The 17,503-nt window shown below is 30.1% G+C and overlaps 1 protein-coding gene across 1 annotated transcript in view; it reads right to left on the reverse strand.

The window, feature by feature from the left end:
- Positions 1-9,606: 9,606 nt before the first annotated feature.
- LOC117171568 overlaps positions 9,607-17,503 on the reverse strand; it is a 72,891-nt gene continuing 64,994 nt past the window's right edge. The window contains exons 3-4 of the mRNA XM_033359003.1: positions 15,873-16,165; positions 9,607-9,867 (exon numbers count right to left, since the gene is read on the reverse strand). Coding sequence (XP_033214894.1) covers positions 9,670-9,867; positions 15,873-16,165 — 491 coding nt within the window. The 3' untranslated portion in view covers positions 9,607-9,669. The remainder of the gene's footprint in view (positions 9,868-15,872; positions 16,166-17,503) is intronic.

A 17,503-nucleotide genomic window follows, 5' to 3' on the forward strand; every position in this document is an offset into this window, starting at 1 on the left:
TTATTTGCCGTAAGCTAAATATTTGATCCGTACATGACCTTCCTGGCATAAACCCACTTTGGACTTCCCAAATCTTTGTTTCTGTTATTTTCATTACCCTGCTTTTTCATAACTAGATCTGAAATGGCGCCAGAAAGATTCGAATACATTGGCGTACCGAATACTTGTTTATCATATTGATTTTGGAAAACATCATAAGATTTATCTATACGCTAAATTCGCCTAACTCGAGAAATGGTTATTCCAATTAAGTAGTGAGATCTCGTATATTATGTCAATTGAGGCTCGTATTTTTTAGAACTAGATCTGTAGAAATTTTCCTAAATAATGATCAAACGTCCAAGGGGACTACCCTGCTGTCATTCGGAATATGAATCTTCTTAATATCATTTATTAGATCTTAACTACTTTTTATGAAAGTTTCAGTTTTATAGGTAATCATTTTAATTAGGGCGCTAACAAATTATGATGGATTATTAATTGGAGATCCATAAAAGGAAGTGACAGGTCTTACAGGAACATTAATTTTATGAACTTTCGGTAAGCCATAAAATGTTTGAGCTATAATATCATAACTTTAGAGATTACAAGAAATGTCAGTATTAATAAAATTATTATTAGTTAATTTACCAATCAGGCAATTAAGTCGGTTTTGAATTTGGTTTGTCGGGTAGAAACAAAAAAAAGGACCATTAGTTCAAAAAAATTAATCTTGACTTCATATTTTGTTAAACATTTTTCTTACTCTAAAATCAAGTTTTTCCTAAAAATAATTGAAGTAATTTATTTTTGGTTAAAAATTGACACACCCACACACAAACATATTAGTTGAATATATAACTATTTGTAGAATATTCATGCATTTGATTGAAAATTGAACGTTTTTTGTTTGTTCTAGGAATATTTTAAATCCTCATTTTCCATATAGGAAAATTATAATTCTCTTTTCACCCTAAAACTACAAATTTTCTAAAATATGCCTCGTTTTAGAGATATTATGTCACTCATTATCAATCTATGATTTCATGTAAGCCCCCAGCCAAATCAACTCATACGCGACAGATTTGAATGAAGTTTTGGAAAAATTAATTATGGATCCGAAAAACTGTATGATCTTGATCTCAAGTTGATATTTAGAATGATATGCAATAGTTGTATATTCCAGGGTTTACTGTGTAATCAACCAGTCGTATGATACACACATACAACTTCATTTGGCTCTTTTCTTTGCAATATTTCTCTTCAGGAAAATATCATACTGTGGAGACGGCGATTACTTCTTCAAAATCTTAGTCGATTCGGAAGAGTTTACAAAAGAATGGTATTTTTGTCTGCCCGGTACACTCTTTTCAGAATCAAACCGAGTTTTCAGGTTTTCACTAGTGGTGGTATAATTTTATTTCAAGATGAAAAATATTACAGAAAAATCATCTTAATCAAGTAATAAAATCACTGATTTTTTGGATGTTTTTCAACAGAAAAAATCAAGCTTTTTTTCGATTACTTAATAAATGAAAAATGCCTTATTTGGAGTAAAACAAAAAAATGTCGCAGAAATAATTTTAGCCTCTTACTCACTGCAATATGATTTACCGCAATGTGACTCGCTGCAAATGTGACGTGTCGCAAATGCGACTCCTAATAAATGTGACATTTGAAAATAAAATTATTAAAAATTTTCGCGTGACAAAAAAATTACTTTAAAAACGTACCCCATTCGAGAATTAAACATTCTGTTTATTAATCAATAAAATGTTGGTAAACAATCAGGACTGAAAATCCCAACTTTTTAACAATAGTCCTTAAGAGCACAAAGTCCAAGTAACAAAAAATCATGTTATAAAAGGTACATCAAGTATATACTGGCATAAGAATATCACGGAATCTTCTGCCTTTCAGTTAATTCGACGTAGGTACAAAATTAGGTAAACAACTGATTCGAATATCGATGTCTTCCGCAGTGCGTAATAATATTAGGTCAGCCTAAATATAGAATTATACAAGCGAAGGCGATGTGCTGAAACATTGTTCCACACTTCGTGACCGAGATACAGAATGATCTTCTCACGGTTGAGATTACGTAAGATATAAGTATTTCTTTGTTAAGCGCGCCAGGGCTATTCATAATTTAATGTGAAACGCTAAAAGTGAAGACTCGAGGCAGAGCAGATCAAATCGTTCCGAATAATGCGTGCACGTTCATAGAAATAAAGGATGGTTGCAAGATTCACTCAGGAAGCCGCAAAAAATTCAGAATAGAATTCAACAATACATAGAAAAAAATGAGTTTCATTTTGAACAAAGAAACGGCCTCAAAATATAATGAAACAAGATTAAAGCATAGTTATATATAATATGTTGTTATCTTATGAACCTGTCTAAATAAGTAAGTTGTTGCCTTTAATTTTCACGTTTTTAAATTCAGCTTACAATATTTATATTTCGAAAATAATAATCCACAAATTGATAATTAATAACTTTAGCGACTTACTTACCAGATCCTAGTTTGAGAATGCTTTGATTTATAAAGTTATTTTTTTGGACAGAAATCACTTTTTTAAGCAAAAAAATTTGTCTAATCACTTCGAATACAACTTGATACAATATGATATAATACTCATTATTCATATTTATTATCTTCACTGTTTAAATAATTTTAATTCATAACAATAATTTTTTTTAAAAAAGCAATTGCAAACAAATTCAACTTTTCAGGCTTTGGAACTTACAATCTGTTTCTTCGAAAGCAAAGAGGTCTAAAATAATGGGCAAAAATAAATTGGACTTTTTTTGAACTAAAGGTATTTTCTCGTCTCTTTACTAAAATAAGAAAGAATAGGTTTCTTTTAAGTACCATTTGGTTAAAAAATCATCATTCAATTATTTATTTGTAAAAATAAGCAATTAGTAATACTCAAGCGCGTACTCTGATTTTTAACGATTTATAATCCTTTATTAACAATATTTAAAAAACTTCGTTTTACTACAGCAGTTGAAAATAGTTTCAAATTGAAATAATCAAAATATCAGGACATATTTGGTATTAACTCTTGCAAAGTTTCATATAGAAAGAATTGACAGTGTGTTTTATATTTGATTAAATTCTTTGAAATCGTAGAATATAAAATTGGTACAATTGATAGTTGCACAATATTTCGTTTTTAATTATTTGTAACTAAACAATTTTGAATTAAATGCATCAAAAATGAATTAAAAACAATGAAAAATTAAACAAATCTTTTTTTTAGATTCAAGCTTCAGAAATGAGAAGATTTTAGAACATAAATATCTAAAATTAAATAATTTTTTATTTTTAAATTTTCCAAAGTATCGAAAATTTCAAAACGATATTAAAAAAAAATCAAATTAAAATGCTTCAAGCTGTGCTTTTTCAAAAATTTGAATCTTACGGATCTTGTTATGTATTCTTCTTTTTTTAGTTCGTAATTTTATGTTTAACATCTTAAATCTTGAAAATTGTTGATATTCAAAGAAAATACAATTTACATAAAATAATTTAAAATTTTGAAGAATTTGCCTATAAAAATGTTTTAAAATTACAATTCTTGGTTATTAGACATATTCAATTTATTTTTAAATTTCAAAATGTCAACTTTTGATGGCTTCGACTGAAAAATGACTTAAATTAAAAACTTAAAAATTTTTTAATCTTTAAATCAGAAATAATTCAATTTAGATTGCTTTGGTTTTAAAATGATCTAGTTATCTAGCTTTCATTTAAAAATTATAGAAGTTCAATTCCTTTACATTCTATTTGAAATATTGTCCCTTTTGAAGAATTTTACCTAATTCAATATTTTTTTCATTCGGAACGTTTTCAATAAATAATCATTCAATATATATATATATATATTTAATTTCAAGCAATTTCAATAAAAATTGTTAATTATTGTTAATATTTTGAATGTTGAGAAAAAATCCAGAGACCAAAATCCGCGCTTCGCATAAGTGCATTTACTGCTTGTTGGCACATATTGAACATTATGAATATTAAAAGCAATTAACTTATTTTTTAATTTTTAAATTGATCAAGAGAGCAAACATAACTCAAGTTCAAAATGAATTTATAAGAAAATGGTTGGACACAAAATTGAATCTTTTGTTTCTTTCTGTGCATAGCGAGCAACATATCTGGTTGAGATGGTCACGCATAGTATTACTTTCATACCAATCGTAGCATAAAAGATATTCAAGTCTTTTTCTGAGCTTCTTGTTGGAAGTGAAATACTTTATATTACGAGAATAAGCTAAGTTTCAAACGAATGAAAAGTAGATGAAGAAGCTTTTGACTTAATTCGATTGCAATATTAATTGATTATTTTAGAACTAATTACAATTATTGTTTTAAGTTAACTATTTTAAATATTTTTAAATTATACCATATGTTTATTTTAGTTTATTTTAGAAAGCATCTAGATTAAAACTTGATTCTTAAATCACAATTGTAGAACAGAATCCACTAGATGTTGGTGAAAAAACGGCTATAAAATGACGAAGGAATGCACTTATATCAATTACAGGGAATTTAACTTAATTATTATTGAGTAACTGTAAACTAATTAATTGTACTACTTAATTGTAGATAATGCACAGTAAGGTGGTTCCGAGAGAAACATTTGAAAAGTATCTTTGTCTTTTGTTTGAAATCGCAAATTAAATTAGATTACATAGGTGCCTAAAATAATTATCTTCAACGGAGAAGTAACAACAAATAAATAACTAACAATAAAGTAATAACAGATACAAATCAAAATTAACAGTTTTACAAACGAAGTATACATAGAACACAGTATTTTGCGTGTAGAATAGTGGAAGAAAAGTAAGTTAGAAAATTCGATACAGAATCTTACAGCAGTGGTGTTTCAATGCATCTAATAATATGAAAGACTTATTAAAAACAATCATTCGCCCCATCAATTTGGTTTTAGTATATAATCTCAATTTTTAAATGTTAAATACCCCAAATACGAGTTTACTTTTTTTCTTATAGTTTTTCAAAATTGTGAAAAATAGGTTCTCTCAAAATTCATTACAAATTTAAACTTATAAAATTGCAAAAAATACTGACGATTAAAATTGAATAATGCAAAACTTCTAATATTTAGGAATAAATAAATTTCTAATTGTTTTTGAATTTTCAAATTTTCTACATCAAAACAACTAGGAAAACAGTCAAAGGCGTTATTTTAATAGTGCGGAAAAAGTTACCTTGGGCACAAGTTAAGCACTTCTAGAATTTTTTGGTTTGCTAATATCTTTTACTTCTGCTTTGTGATTTAAAATTTGGTCTATGAAACCTGTTATTTGGGATTAAAAAATTTTTTTTTGCAAAATATCTTATAAATTGTGTGCGTACTTTTTTTGCTCTAAACATAAATTATAAATTCAAAAACTGCGTTTACAATTTTAGCACAAATAATTTTTTTGAGGATGAGTCAAATGAAATAGTCTTCTTAGGTGAGGTTTTTGTTGAACTTATGTTGAAGATATTGAAATAATCAACCAATTAGAATTACGAAATAGGTATCCAGTAAAATAGATTATCACAAAAATGAGTATGGATTTTACTAAATTTTGGGTCAATCATCAAGTGTCCACTTAAGAAGTTGACCATCTAATATTTTTTAAAAATGTTATTTAATAATTGGACAATAACCTGATGCAAGCAAATGTTTCTTTTGTGTCATATTAATATTTATAATCTGTTAAAAAATTAGTATTACATTTTATTAATTTAATATTCTTATTTTTACAAGCACATAGAAACAAAAGTACAAACAAAAATTAGGTAATTTTTTTAAAGTTCTTAAATGTACAAAAAATAGGGGTATTGTATACACTTGTCCAAATCCAATGTTTATGCTCTATTAAAATTTCGCAGAAATTTTTATTTGGTTTTAGTTATTTAAAAGTCACTGTTGTCATACAACTTTTGTAACATTGCAATGATGTAAACTGAAGAATCATAAGCAAAGGATTCAAGTTTCATTATTTAAAAATTTCTAAAATTCCATATTTACCTGTAAATTTAAACTATAAGGAATTCGGCAATTTTCAAATTTGAAGCTAAAAAAATGATGATATATTTATACATTCACACTCGACGTGGTATATGCTTAAAAAATGTGTGAGGCAAATAATTTTTTTTTCTAACACACGCCTGAAAAGTTCGATTTTCGAGGCATGTATTGCGCGCGGGAAGTGACCAATTCCGAAACCATAAAAAAAGCAGTTATAAAAAGACTTCTCTAGCTGCTGCGCTTGCGCTCGTTGAGTAAGATCACATTTCTGGCTGTTGCGCCTGCGCATTTCGAGTCAGAATTACTTTCCAGGACTGTCGGAATCATATCTTCAGTTCATTATGATTTGACGCTTGAGAGACTGATTGTGAGTAGTGAATAGTTATTGGACATACTCGAAGTGATAAATTACAATAAATAACTGATAAATTACTGATAAATTACCGAAAATTTCCTAAAACTTTTGGAACTTTTAGATATCTGAAATTGTCGGTAATTTGCCAATTTTTCATAAAATTCTGAAAATTTTGTAAATTTAGACAATTTTTCATAAATTTTAAGAAATTTCTGAAATTTAGAAAATTATCCATAAATTTTCAGAAATATTTTAATTTCTTTCAAAAAGCTTCGGATACACTAAATTTCTATAAATTTTCGATAATTTACAAATTTACCAAAAAATTCCGGAATTTTTAGATAGTTTTTGTAATTTTACTATAAATTTACAAAAATTACCCTAATTTTCCAAAAAAATTCGTTTTTATTGTTTCTCAAATCGAAAATTTCTCACGTTTCTTGAAAAAAATATCGTGTGCTACAGTAGCTTAAAAGAGGCCGTTGAAACTCTTGTGAAGTTTACGGTACTTGCCATCGGCTCATCTTCGGCTCGTTTCCGGCTCCCCTTCAACTCGTCTCTGGCTCGTACAGATAACTTTACATTCGTGTAGAACTGCCTACTTCCCGCACCTGTAGCACAATATACTATTTATGCTGTTTGAGATTGTACTTTTAATATTCTACATACTATAGATACTTTATCCAATCCTGTTTGAGATATCTTGATACAAAACCATTATTATGTCTCTTTTCGCAATCATAGCGCTACTTTGATTAAAGTAGTTGGCATACCAAAAATCAGTGCTTCGGGGAAAAAAGTTATCTATGATTTTATGAATAATATTAATATATGAGTTATTCCTAATGCAATAAGGAACATTATTCATTATAAAAATAGTTTCAAACTTGCGAATAATAATTATTTTCAATGATAATTTCATATAATAATTTCATAAATATTTTTATTCATTTTTTAACTATAATTCTTTTTGCTGTTGCTTCAAAACAATTTAAAAAATGGTTTAATTAAAATTATTCATGGCATATTTTTCAGAAAAAAATTCTCTACATTTTAATTGTTTGTAATTTTAAAAATAAGAAGGTAATTAATAATCGAATGTAGTTATTTCGATAAAAACAGGCAGATTCTACACTTTACCCATCTTCTTCAAAAATTAGTCGGAAAAACTTTTAAAGTTTTAAATTAACACAACAGTGTGGAATTCTTTACAAATATAAAAATTTGATTTTTACAGGAAAACGACACATATACTTTTTGCTAATTTTTTTTTAATTTGGCCTTTTATAGGAAAGATATTCTATGGGTTTTATTTAAGCTCAACTTCCTCGTGGACAAGAGAATTTCTTTGATAAAATCGAATTTTCGCATTTTATTCGGATATAACGAAATATTAAACAACAAAATTACGATAATAATTAGCATATATAGAAAGTTTCTCAAAAAAATCATATTTCTCTTTTGTGATATCTTGCTTTTTTTAGAACAAAAGGAAAAAATGTTAATTTTCAGGAAAACCAAATTATCACATCCTCAAAAATGACTTAGCCTAAATAAACCTAATAGTGCGTCTTGCATATATAAGCAGAAGGTTTGATGTTTATAGAAAATATTTGAATTTCAGTTTTGATTCCTTTGTAATCGAACCGAAAGGCCTATCATAAAGCTATGAAATACCTCCGCGGGTTGTAGATAGAGGGTCCCTGTACCAAGAGTTTCTGCTGAATATAGTTACAATTATTATTAAGCAATTGCGGACAATTGTTAAGGGATGGTACCAAAGGAGTAAAACCTAATATGAGGAATAACAAACGAGCCGAAAGCTTAATGGCACCACCAAAAAGTTTTATATGCGGTTCAAAACAATCGGACGCGAAGAGTACCCGTCAATGGGTCCGCAAACAGTGACGAACACCCTAGAATTTGGGGTGCTGAAAATAATTTATATGGAAAAACGACGACGAACTGGAGAAACGCCTACAATGAGTGGACGAATAAACTCAAGGCTATATGTACGCGAAGCGCTTCCACAATGAATGCAGATTCCTCCTAAGCCCCAAGATTTTTCTGAAATAGATACCTCCCTTCGTGAGCGTATCTCGGAGGATACTGACCTCTGCACCATCAATTGTTCAGTTTATGGTGCTACAAGAGCTTTGGCTAGTTCAAATCGAAGGCTAGAACCGACGATGAGTCAGAAGGCCAAAAACACTTGCATCATCTGCACAAGAAGAATGAATGGACAAGACAGAATGCATCCCGTATTTAATGTGTGATTAACTAAATAAGATCTGGTAGACCGATCTTGGAAAGAGTTCGAAAGTGCGTCCAAGCATTTAAAAATCTACAATCGGACACCGAACAATTCAAAGCTGCTGAAAATCAAGCAGAATGTTTTTCACAAAATACGGGTGTTAACGGACACATGGAAGCAAATGCAGAAGAGGAATGGATCAGGTTGAATCAACAGTTTCTCGTTGAACCATCGCGCCTCTTCAGCGATCACCCTGTTTCTGTTTAAAGTCCACCCAAGCCCAAAGAGGTAAATAGTTTCTTGAGAGAGGTATATTAGATCCAGAAATACTGGAGATTAAAGAAGATACTAATAATGTCATGTACTAGTACCAATCACTGCAAAAGAGGTGAAAAAGCACTTAGGGTTACGAAGAACTTTTCGACTGCAGGACCAGATGGTATCAAGAACTTCTGATCTAATAAGTTTACTTCTCCACATCAGCATCTGGTCCGCATATTCACCTCATATTTAAAAAGTGGAAAACGCCCAATTCACAGCAGTGTTAAAACTGTATACGATCTGTTTGCTTTTATCATCAACAACAGTCCGAAGAATTAAACCTGTGTGGAGAGAGATGTACGAACAAAGTAGCTCGAGAAAAGGTGTAGCATGCTGCAGAAAGAACCTGCTAATTGTTTCCGCGAGAAAAAAACATCATTCATTAAAATTCGACACTGTTATAAAATCTCGCAAGGAGTGATAGTAAAAAAATTTAATTGCCAAAAACATTCTTAAAATAAAATATTTTCCTTTTTTTCAAAATTTCGTTATGGGAAACAATCCTTTTTATTTAAAATGGCATCAGCAATATTATAATTATTCTTAAAATCATGTAAAATCTATTTTTTGCAAGTTCGTGATCTTTGGCAGGACAACCGCCTGAAATTCAACGTTATTAATTGAGCTTAATTTACAGATATTAATTTGAGGAAAATGTTGGTTTGTGATGGCAATATAATTACTTAATATAAATTATTCTAGTGATACGATACTTTCGCGTGATATCCATCGTGGTCAACATGGTAGTTGACATTCTGTATTCTTCCATCCGGAAGCAACACGTGGTATCGTCCTTTAGTAATATCACCGTGCCGATGTTCCTCATGCCCAAAGTCATTTCCGGTTTCATGGTCAGTTACTCGGTAACCATAAGTATATTTTCCGGCGTATCGTGACTGAAATCAAATTGATGATTAGGAGTTTTTGTGTGCAAGATGCGCAGCTATAAATGTCAAGATGAAATATGCACGTAACTGTCAAGGTTCTTGAATATTTTCACAAAAAACGTATACCTGAGAAATGAAGACAGAGAAATTTCTTTTTATCCCTGTAGCTACCGTTTATTATTAAACTTGACTCATCCATCATTTTAACTCCGCATGACAAGTCCACTTTTGCATAATGAACATGTAAAGCCCTCTTTTGAAGTTTCTATTTTTTCAGTAAGAGTTTGCCTTTTAAGGATTTAAAACAATGCGTCGCGAGAATATGAGTAATTGTTTCAATAATTGCATGTCTGAAAAATTCAAGGGCCTCAACTATAAGTTTTTAAAAAAATTTCGCCCATTTAAGAAATCGGTATAGGTGCTTATAGATTTTCAAGCTGAAGTTACCTTATAGAGTTTTAAATTTACAAATGATTATGGATTCATATTCGATCAAGAAATACAGTACAGGTGTAAAATTCTCTTTGTCCTTAAAAAGATTTTGAAAAAATTACCTATTATTTATGTTAATTACCTGGGTAACGCAAGTTTTTAGGATATATATGTAATTTTTTCCACTATTTAAAAGGTAAGTGAGAACATATTTGATTGATTTTTTTAAGTTACTTGAGATTGTTTAAAATTGCGTTTGTATATTTTTTTTCCTGGATATTGCAATACAATAAAGATTTGCAGTAGGTAAGTGCAATAATGAAAAAAAAATTATTTTGTGAAAATTGAGTTTGATAAAGTTCAAACATAAAAATTTTAGATTGGAGAACTGAAAAAGTAAGAAACTTCATCTTTGTCAAAAGCCACAACCAAACCTATCAATTCGATTAATATAAACTTTTAACTGATATGCACGAGAATTTTTCTAGTGCTATTTTTTTAGGGCTTACGCTAACTTCATTATTTAAAAAATTGTAAGGCCTTTAAAACTGAAAATAATTGCTCTTTAATTTTTTCACGGGTATTGCAAGTTCTATGGTACCGAATATGCTAACCTTATTTGCTAAATAAATTTTTGTGTTTTTCTTTATTTAAAAAAAAATCTATTTTCTTTTCGCACGGCTACAACGAACTCTTCTGGACCAACCCGTTAACGCTGAGAATGCCCCTTTGGGTACAACACTCTTTCTGCAATTATAACTCATGCAATTCAAGGTATAAAAAATTGAGAGACACATATTTTTGAAGATTAATATCTCTTCTTTCCGATGGTGGGTACGAAAATGTGATAAAATGTTGTTAATTATGTAAAAATATCGTTTAAACAAAAAAAAACACGATTTTTTATAATTTTTTTTTTATAAAATCGAGTACTCTCGATAAAAAATTGATCTCGGAACCATGTATTCTGGAAGCTTAGGCATTTATTCCATCGCTTTCTGAGGTTCCAAGTAGATTACACACTGGAAACCATTCGGAAAACTTGATTTTATAACAAAAATTTAGAAAAAATTGTGTTTTTTGTTTGTTTATTCGATATTTGTTATAATTAACAACATTTCATTACATTTTCATGCACACTATCGGAAAGAAGAGATATTAAGCTTTAAAACTGTGTGTCTCTCAATTTATTAAGCCTTGAATTGCATGAGTTATAATTGCAGAAAGAGTGGTGTACCCAAAGAGACATTCTCGGCGTTATCGGGTTAAAGTAAGATTTTAACTTAGTTTTGTGGTAATATTCTCTAGTGATGCTCATCAAGATTTTATAATATCTTCAGTGCTTTAAAATTTTCTTTCTATACTTAATCGTAAAAAAATATAATTTTTCAACTTTGATCACGGGTGCACAATTTAAGTAATTGGGAATCTACTATTCATAATCCACTACAATCTACATTTCATGAACGACTTTGATGTTTTTTTAAATGCTTAGGATTAAATTCTGCAAAAAGACTTTAGGTTTAATTTTTTGCTCTCACTTTATGAAATTCAATATTTAAACAAATATCACGTCAAAATTTGTTTTACTGCAAATGAACTTCCGAAACCGAAATATTTAGTTCCCGATTTGAGCCAATTATTATAAACAATTGATACAAAAATTACTTTCGTAGGGTACTCAACCGCAACAGAAAACTTAATCTTTATCTAAATTGTATTAATATTTCGTAGGAATAGTATATAGAATGAAAAATAACCATTTGGTAACCATTAACATTATTAAAAATATTATAATAAACAAATTGTATCCTTTTGTATTATTTTTTTTCTTCAAAAAATTAATTCCAAATTATAATAAATAGCTGTGGAAAAATGTGAATGTTAAATATTTGCATTGCGAATAAAAATACTATGAAAAATTAAAAAATTTAGCATTTTACATCGGAAAAAACATTATTTTTTCTGCTAAATCATTTTCCAGTGCTCTCAATGATTATACTTCATAACGAAAGTGTAGCACCAAGTCGCAATTGTTTTGGTCATTAACCATATTTTAAATAGACCGTCATTTGCAGCAGCAATCTGCAGTGAACAGCTTTAAAATATTGATAAATTTAAATAAGTTATAGGAAATTGTAACATACTTGTAATGCAAGAATACTGCGAAGCAGAAATGCGTTTTTTACATTATTAACCAGCATTCTCGACCAGCACCAATGGAAGAATTAATTTAGAAGAAGGCATAATAATTCTCTGTGCCAAAGAATTTAGGCGAATTCATAAACTTTTAGGATACACGTCACCTAATCCAATGAGATTCTTTGAAAGAATCAATTTTCCTCATAGAGAAATAAAAATTACCTCTATGAAAATGCCTTAAAATAATGGCTGCATCTAGTTGTCTCGGAAAATTAGGGGTGTTGGAAAAGGCGATGGACCAGTCATCCCGAATTTTAAGATGAGACACTTCGTAAAATAATGATTACCACTGAGATAACTGCAATATGATTTAGCAGAGAAATTAATTTTTCTCCTGTGGAAAACACGAAATTAAATTTCTTTTATAATATTGTTATTTGCAGTACAAATATTTAACAATTATATTATTCTCCAGTTATTTATTATAATTTGGAACTAATTTTTCATGTTCTGTAATGTAATGGTAAACGAATGATTATTTTTCATTTTATATACTACTCTTACTAACCATCGATGAGCAAGATCAAGTTTTTTGTTGCGGTTGAGCATATTATTAAAATAATTTTTCATATGAATTGTTTATAACAATTAGCTTGAATGTTTAACGAGATAATTATGTTCCTGAATTGTATCTGCAATATTTCTAGTAGATTGCGACTTCTCTAAAGTCTCTTCTCTGAGGAAAAAATACAAGGTTTGTAAAATGTAACATTTAAACGTTCTATTTTTTCATATAATAAGTTTCACAAGAAGTAATTAAAAAATCGGGCTTAAAGTCGTCCTACAGGACTTGTTCCCGAGCAATAAAAAAACGTCACAAACGGTCAGGAATTGCAGGCTTTAGTGGATTCTGTGCAGTCTATTTCTGATTCCTCCCTCTGTGGAGTGTAGCTAACTATATTGGGATAGTTAACATAAAATTAGAACTGCACGTATGTAGTACAATTTTCTAGCCCTATGCTTCAAGAATTTATAATATTACCATCAGTTTGTATAATTGTATAGAATGTATCATATAAAATTCAGTTGATTAATTTCAATGTCTATACTCGTGCCACAAAATTCTATTTATTCATATATCAACATTTTTGTAAAAATAACCTCCTTACCCATGTGTAACTCATTCTTTCAAAAAAGTAGTCATATAGATAAAAGAAGAGGACTTTAAAATACATATTAGTTTTAAGTAAAGCGGATAAATACATTTAATCCCGCCAAGTTGTCATAATTTGAAATTTTGTTTATGAATCTTGTTCAAAACTTTTTTCTCAAATTCTAATACAACATTTAAAAACTGTATTTTTCAATGCACAGAATCAATTAATGTTAATTATTATTTTTTTATTACACACGGTCTAGTTTTTGCATCGAAGATGTTTATTCAGGGACTGTATTTTCTGAAAGCTACAGCCTAATTAATAATTGTGCAGAGTCGACGGATTTACTTCAGTTTCTTTTTTTATTCCTGGATTATGAGCAGTTCCACTTTGCATTTAAAAGTATTTAAAATTTATTCTATACAACCTGTATTTGCATTTATTAAATTTCACTATATTTCCAAAATTAAAATTAAAATTTAATTAAATAAATTATATATAAGTTTTAAGTTTGACTATGATTGAGTTGAATTCTATTTCCTCGTTAGATATATGCAAACTTCGAGTTCGTCGCATCTCATCATCCTCTGTCAATTTGTATAAATCGTGCAGTGACTCGTATTTGAGACCTTCGGTCTCTGAAATTTAGTGAAATTTCGGAAGCTGATGTTCCAGAGCGGTTCCACAAGCGCTAGAGCAAATCTCGGTGAACCGCAAATCCAGGATTCGGGAAAAGCTGATGTATTATACTCAAGTCTCAGTTACATGACGTTATTCGATGCCATTATTACCTACCTCTCCTTCAGTCTACAGTCCACATGACTAATGTCCATAAGAACATAATTTTTCCATCTACGATTACGATAATAAAATTCTGGAGCTACTCGATACATCAATTACTTTCGATCCTTACTGTTATTTTAATAAACGGAACAGATGCCTTAATTATTCAATCATATCTCAGTTATACCTGAATAAAATACTGCTCCATTGGAGAGCAGTTATTTAATGTATGATACATCATTTATTGAAGCAGTTGAAGATAAATGATACTACAAGCGTTGTGGAGACACAAAAAGTTTCATATGTGGTCCTAAAAATTCCAAAAAATGAAAAATCTTTAAAAATTACGTTCGCCTATCATCACTCTGTTAACATAACATATACTAATGTATTCTGTGGCACTGATAAGGAATATAACCTCGAAAATATTTGAAAATTCAATTTTGAAGGTCATTTCGAAAAAATAGTTATGGAATTGACAAAAACAGCAACTATTTTTAATATTTGAGCTGTAAAGTTTCTATGAGGAAATTTCACTCAAAATTTTTCTCAGATTCTTTAATTAAATTTATAATAGTACTTCATATTATGGAATAGGTATTGCTTTTAAAACTACGATAAAGACATTATCTTTTTTTTATTAAAATAGTATTTCAATAAGGGGGTCACACGAATCAATTATTTAATCAAATGCCAATTATGCCCTAATAAAATATTGCACATCCGCTGTGCAGTTATTTCATTTATAATACATCGTTTAGTAAAGTAGGTGAAGAAAAAAAACGCTACAAGCGCTTACCATATTGGAAACATTTTTGAAGTTCAAATTACATTAGAAACATAACAGTTAGTGCATACAACTTTTGATACATTTTTTGAATCCTTTAAAGAAATAAAGTATTGCACCACCTCATAATAAAAAGAGAGGCAAAGTAAACATTTACTTTGATGATTTTTCCTAAGTTTAGAGTGAATGGTTTGAAACCTTTTGGAGAATTTTCTTTCTAGTCGAAAAGTAGAATATCATTCAAAAGACATCTAACAATTTTTAAATTTGCCCCAAAAAAGTAAAAAATAAAAAATCTGTAAATATCACGTTCAGAACTAAATATATCCGCGTTCTGTTAAAAAGAAGTATACTTCCTATTGTGAGTTGCTGATTTATTGTAATTTTTGCGCTGAAAAAGGTTTTGAATGTCACAAAACTTCCATCTTCCTTGTTCCAGCTCCAAAAATTAACATTTTATATGATATTTTATTTTTGAACAAAAAAGAAGATATTGTAAAAAGTTTCAAGTTAATTACTTACAAATTCTGAAAAGTTATCAAAGTAAACAATTACCGAAAGTAATGTATACAAAGTCTAATTATTTTTTGAACTATTTAAATTTCATGAAATAAGGTAATTTTTAGAGTTTTGAATTTACCCTGCCTGAAGAGAGTTTAGATATTTAAAACACAATTAACATAAATCAATGTAAATTTCAGCTTTAAACTCACATTACTTATCCTGCTGTAGGTGTCGTATGCCAGTTCCTCCGAATGACTGGAGTCCGGTGTTACTCCAATGTATACAGAGTGTTCTAATCGAGATGGGGAAAATTCTGCTTTCTCCACATTAACACTATCTGGTCTGTGATTCAAGGGTGTGCTTTTGATAATCGGCACTGCTGCTTCATATCTGTGATTACTGATTTCGTTAACGATCGATGGGAACGACTCTTCTGGCGCTGGCAGAGGCGTTACGAATGTGTTTTCAAACTCCTGGGAATTCTCACTGACTGCAATTTCATCTGATAAAAGATGAGAATTAGTTTATAAAATGGCTTAATAATTTTTATTAATTTTGATGTTCATTTTTTGCCTACTGGCCCAGAGTCAATACACTATTACACCATTACACCATTAAGCCATTACCCTTTCGGGGTAAGCGTGACTTACTCGATGGGGGAAAGGAGTAATGTGTGGAAGGGATAGAGAATTTTTAGATTGATCCAGAATTATCGTGTTATTTATGTAAATAACACGTTCGTTCCGCAACACTGCTCCGACCCAGGTTGCTGATCAATCTTTCTAGTAATCACCCCAAGTGAAGAGCCCCACAAAGTCGTTATGTAAGGTTCTCCACTTGTATCCATCAGTGGCCAAGGTCTTTTGTTCCAGGCGTCATTCACTCTACTGACACTGTTTTTATTAACTATTTGCCGCCATACTTTCCTGACCTGGCATACTTCTCTAGATTCTTTCATGTCCATGCATTTTTTCTTGCAGGCCCTTCTAACTAGGGTCTCATTCACACATTCTAACCATTCTTTCCGCGGTCGACCTCTGGGCACGCTGCCATTTACTTTACCTTGATGCACTTGTTTCGTTAGTCCTTCATTTGGCATTCTCTCAACATGACCGAACCATCTTAAACGATTTCTTTCCCATGTGTCTACTAGCGTCTCTTCTGCACCACATTCTTTTCGAATTATCTCGTTACTTACTTTGTCCATCAGAGTTTTTCCGAATATTATGCGCATAAATCTCATGTAAATTGCGTTAATTTTACTCTTATCATTTTCTTGATAAGTTCATGTCTCGCTACCATATAGTACAGTCGGTACAAATATAGCATCATGTATTATCATTTTAGCTTGCTTTGATATATTTTTACTTCTGATAAGGGGATCTGCTCTACCAATAACCTTCTTACCTTCGTTTATACGTCTATCTAATTCCTCATCTATCTTCCCGTCCATGGCAAATAAGCTACCAAGGTATACGAACTTATCAACTTGTTCAATTCTCTCATCACTCAATAAAATATTGCATAGAGTTTTCTCACTCCTTCCTTCGTACACCATAGTTTTTGTTTTATTTGCGTTAATTTTGAGGCCCATGCTCTTCATGCTTGCATCTAGTTTATTCAACATTCTTTGTAAGTCTTCGATTGACTCTGCCATAACAACCTTATTATCTGCGAACGCCAATCCATGTACCCTTACTGTTTCGAGATCCACACCCTCTTCGTCGAAAAGAGCCATTCTTAAACGCTCGTCCATAAATAATCTCAACAACCATGAAGACATAACGCATCCTTGTCTAACTCCTTGAATAATATCAAAACAGTCACTCAATTTCCCATT

This window comes from Belonocnema kinseyi, chromosome 4 (assembly GCF_010883055.1).
Source record: "Belonocnema kinseyi isolate 2016_QV_RU_SX_M_011 chromosome 4, B_treatae_v1, whole genome shotgun sequence".
Classification (NCBI taxonomy): Eukaryota; Metazoa; Arthropoda; class Insecta; order Hymenoptera; family Cynipidae; genus Belonocnema; species Belonocnema kinseyi.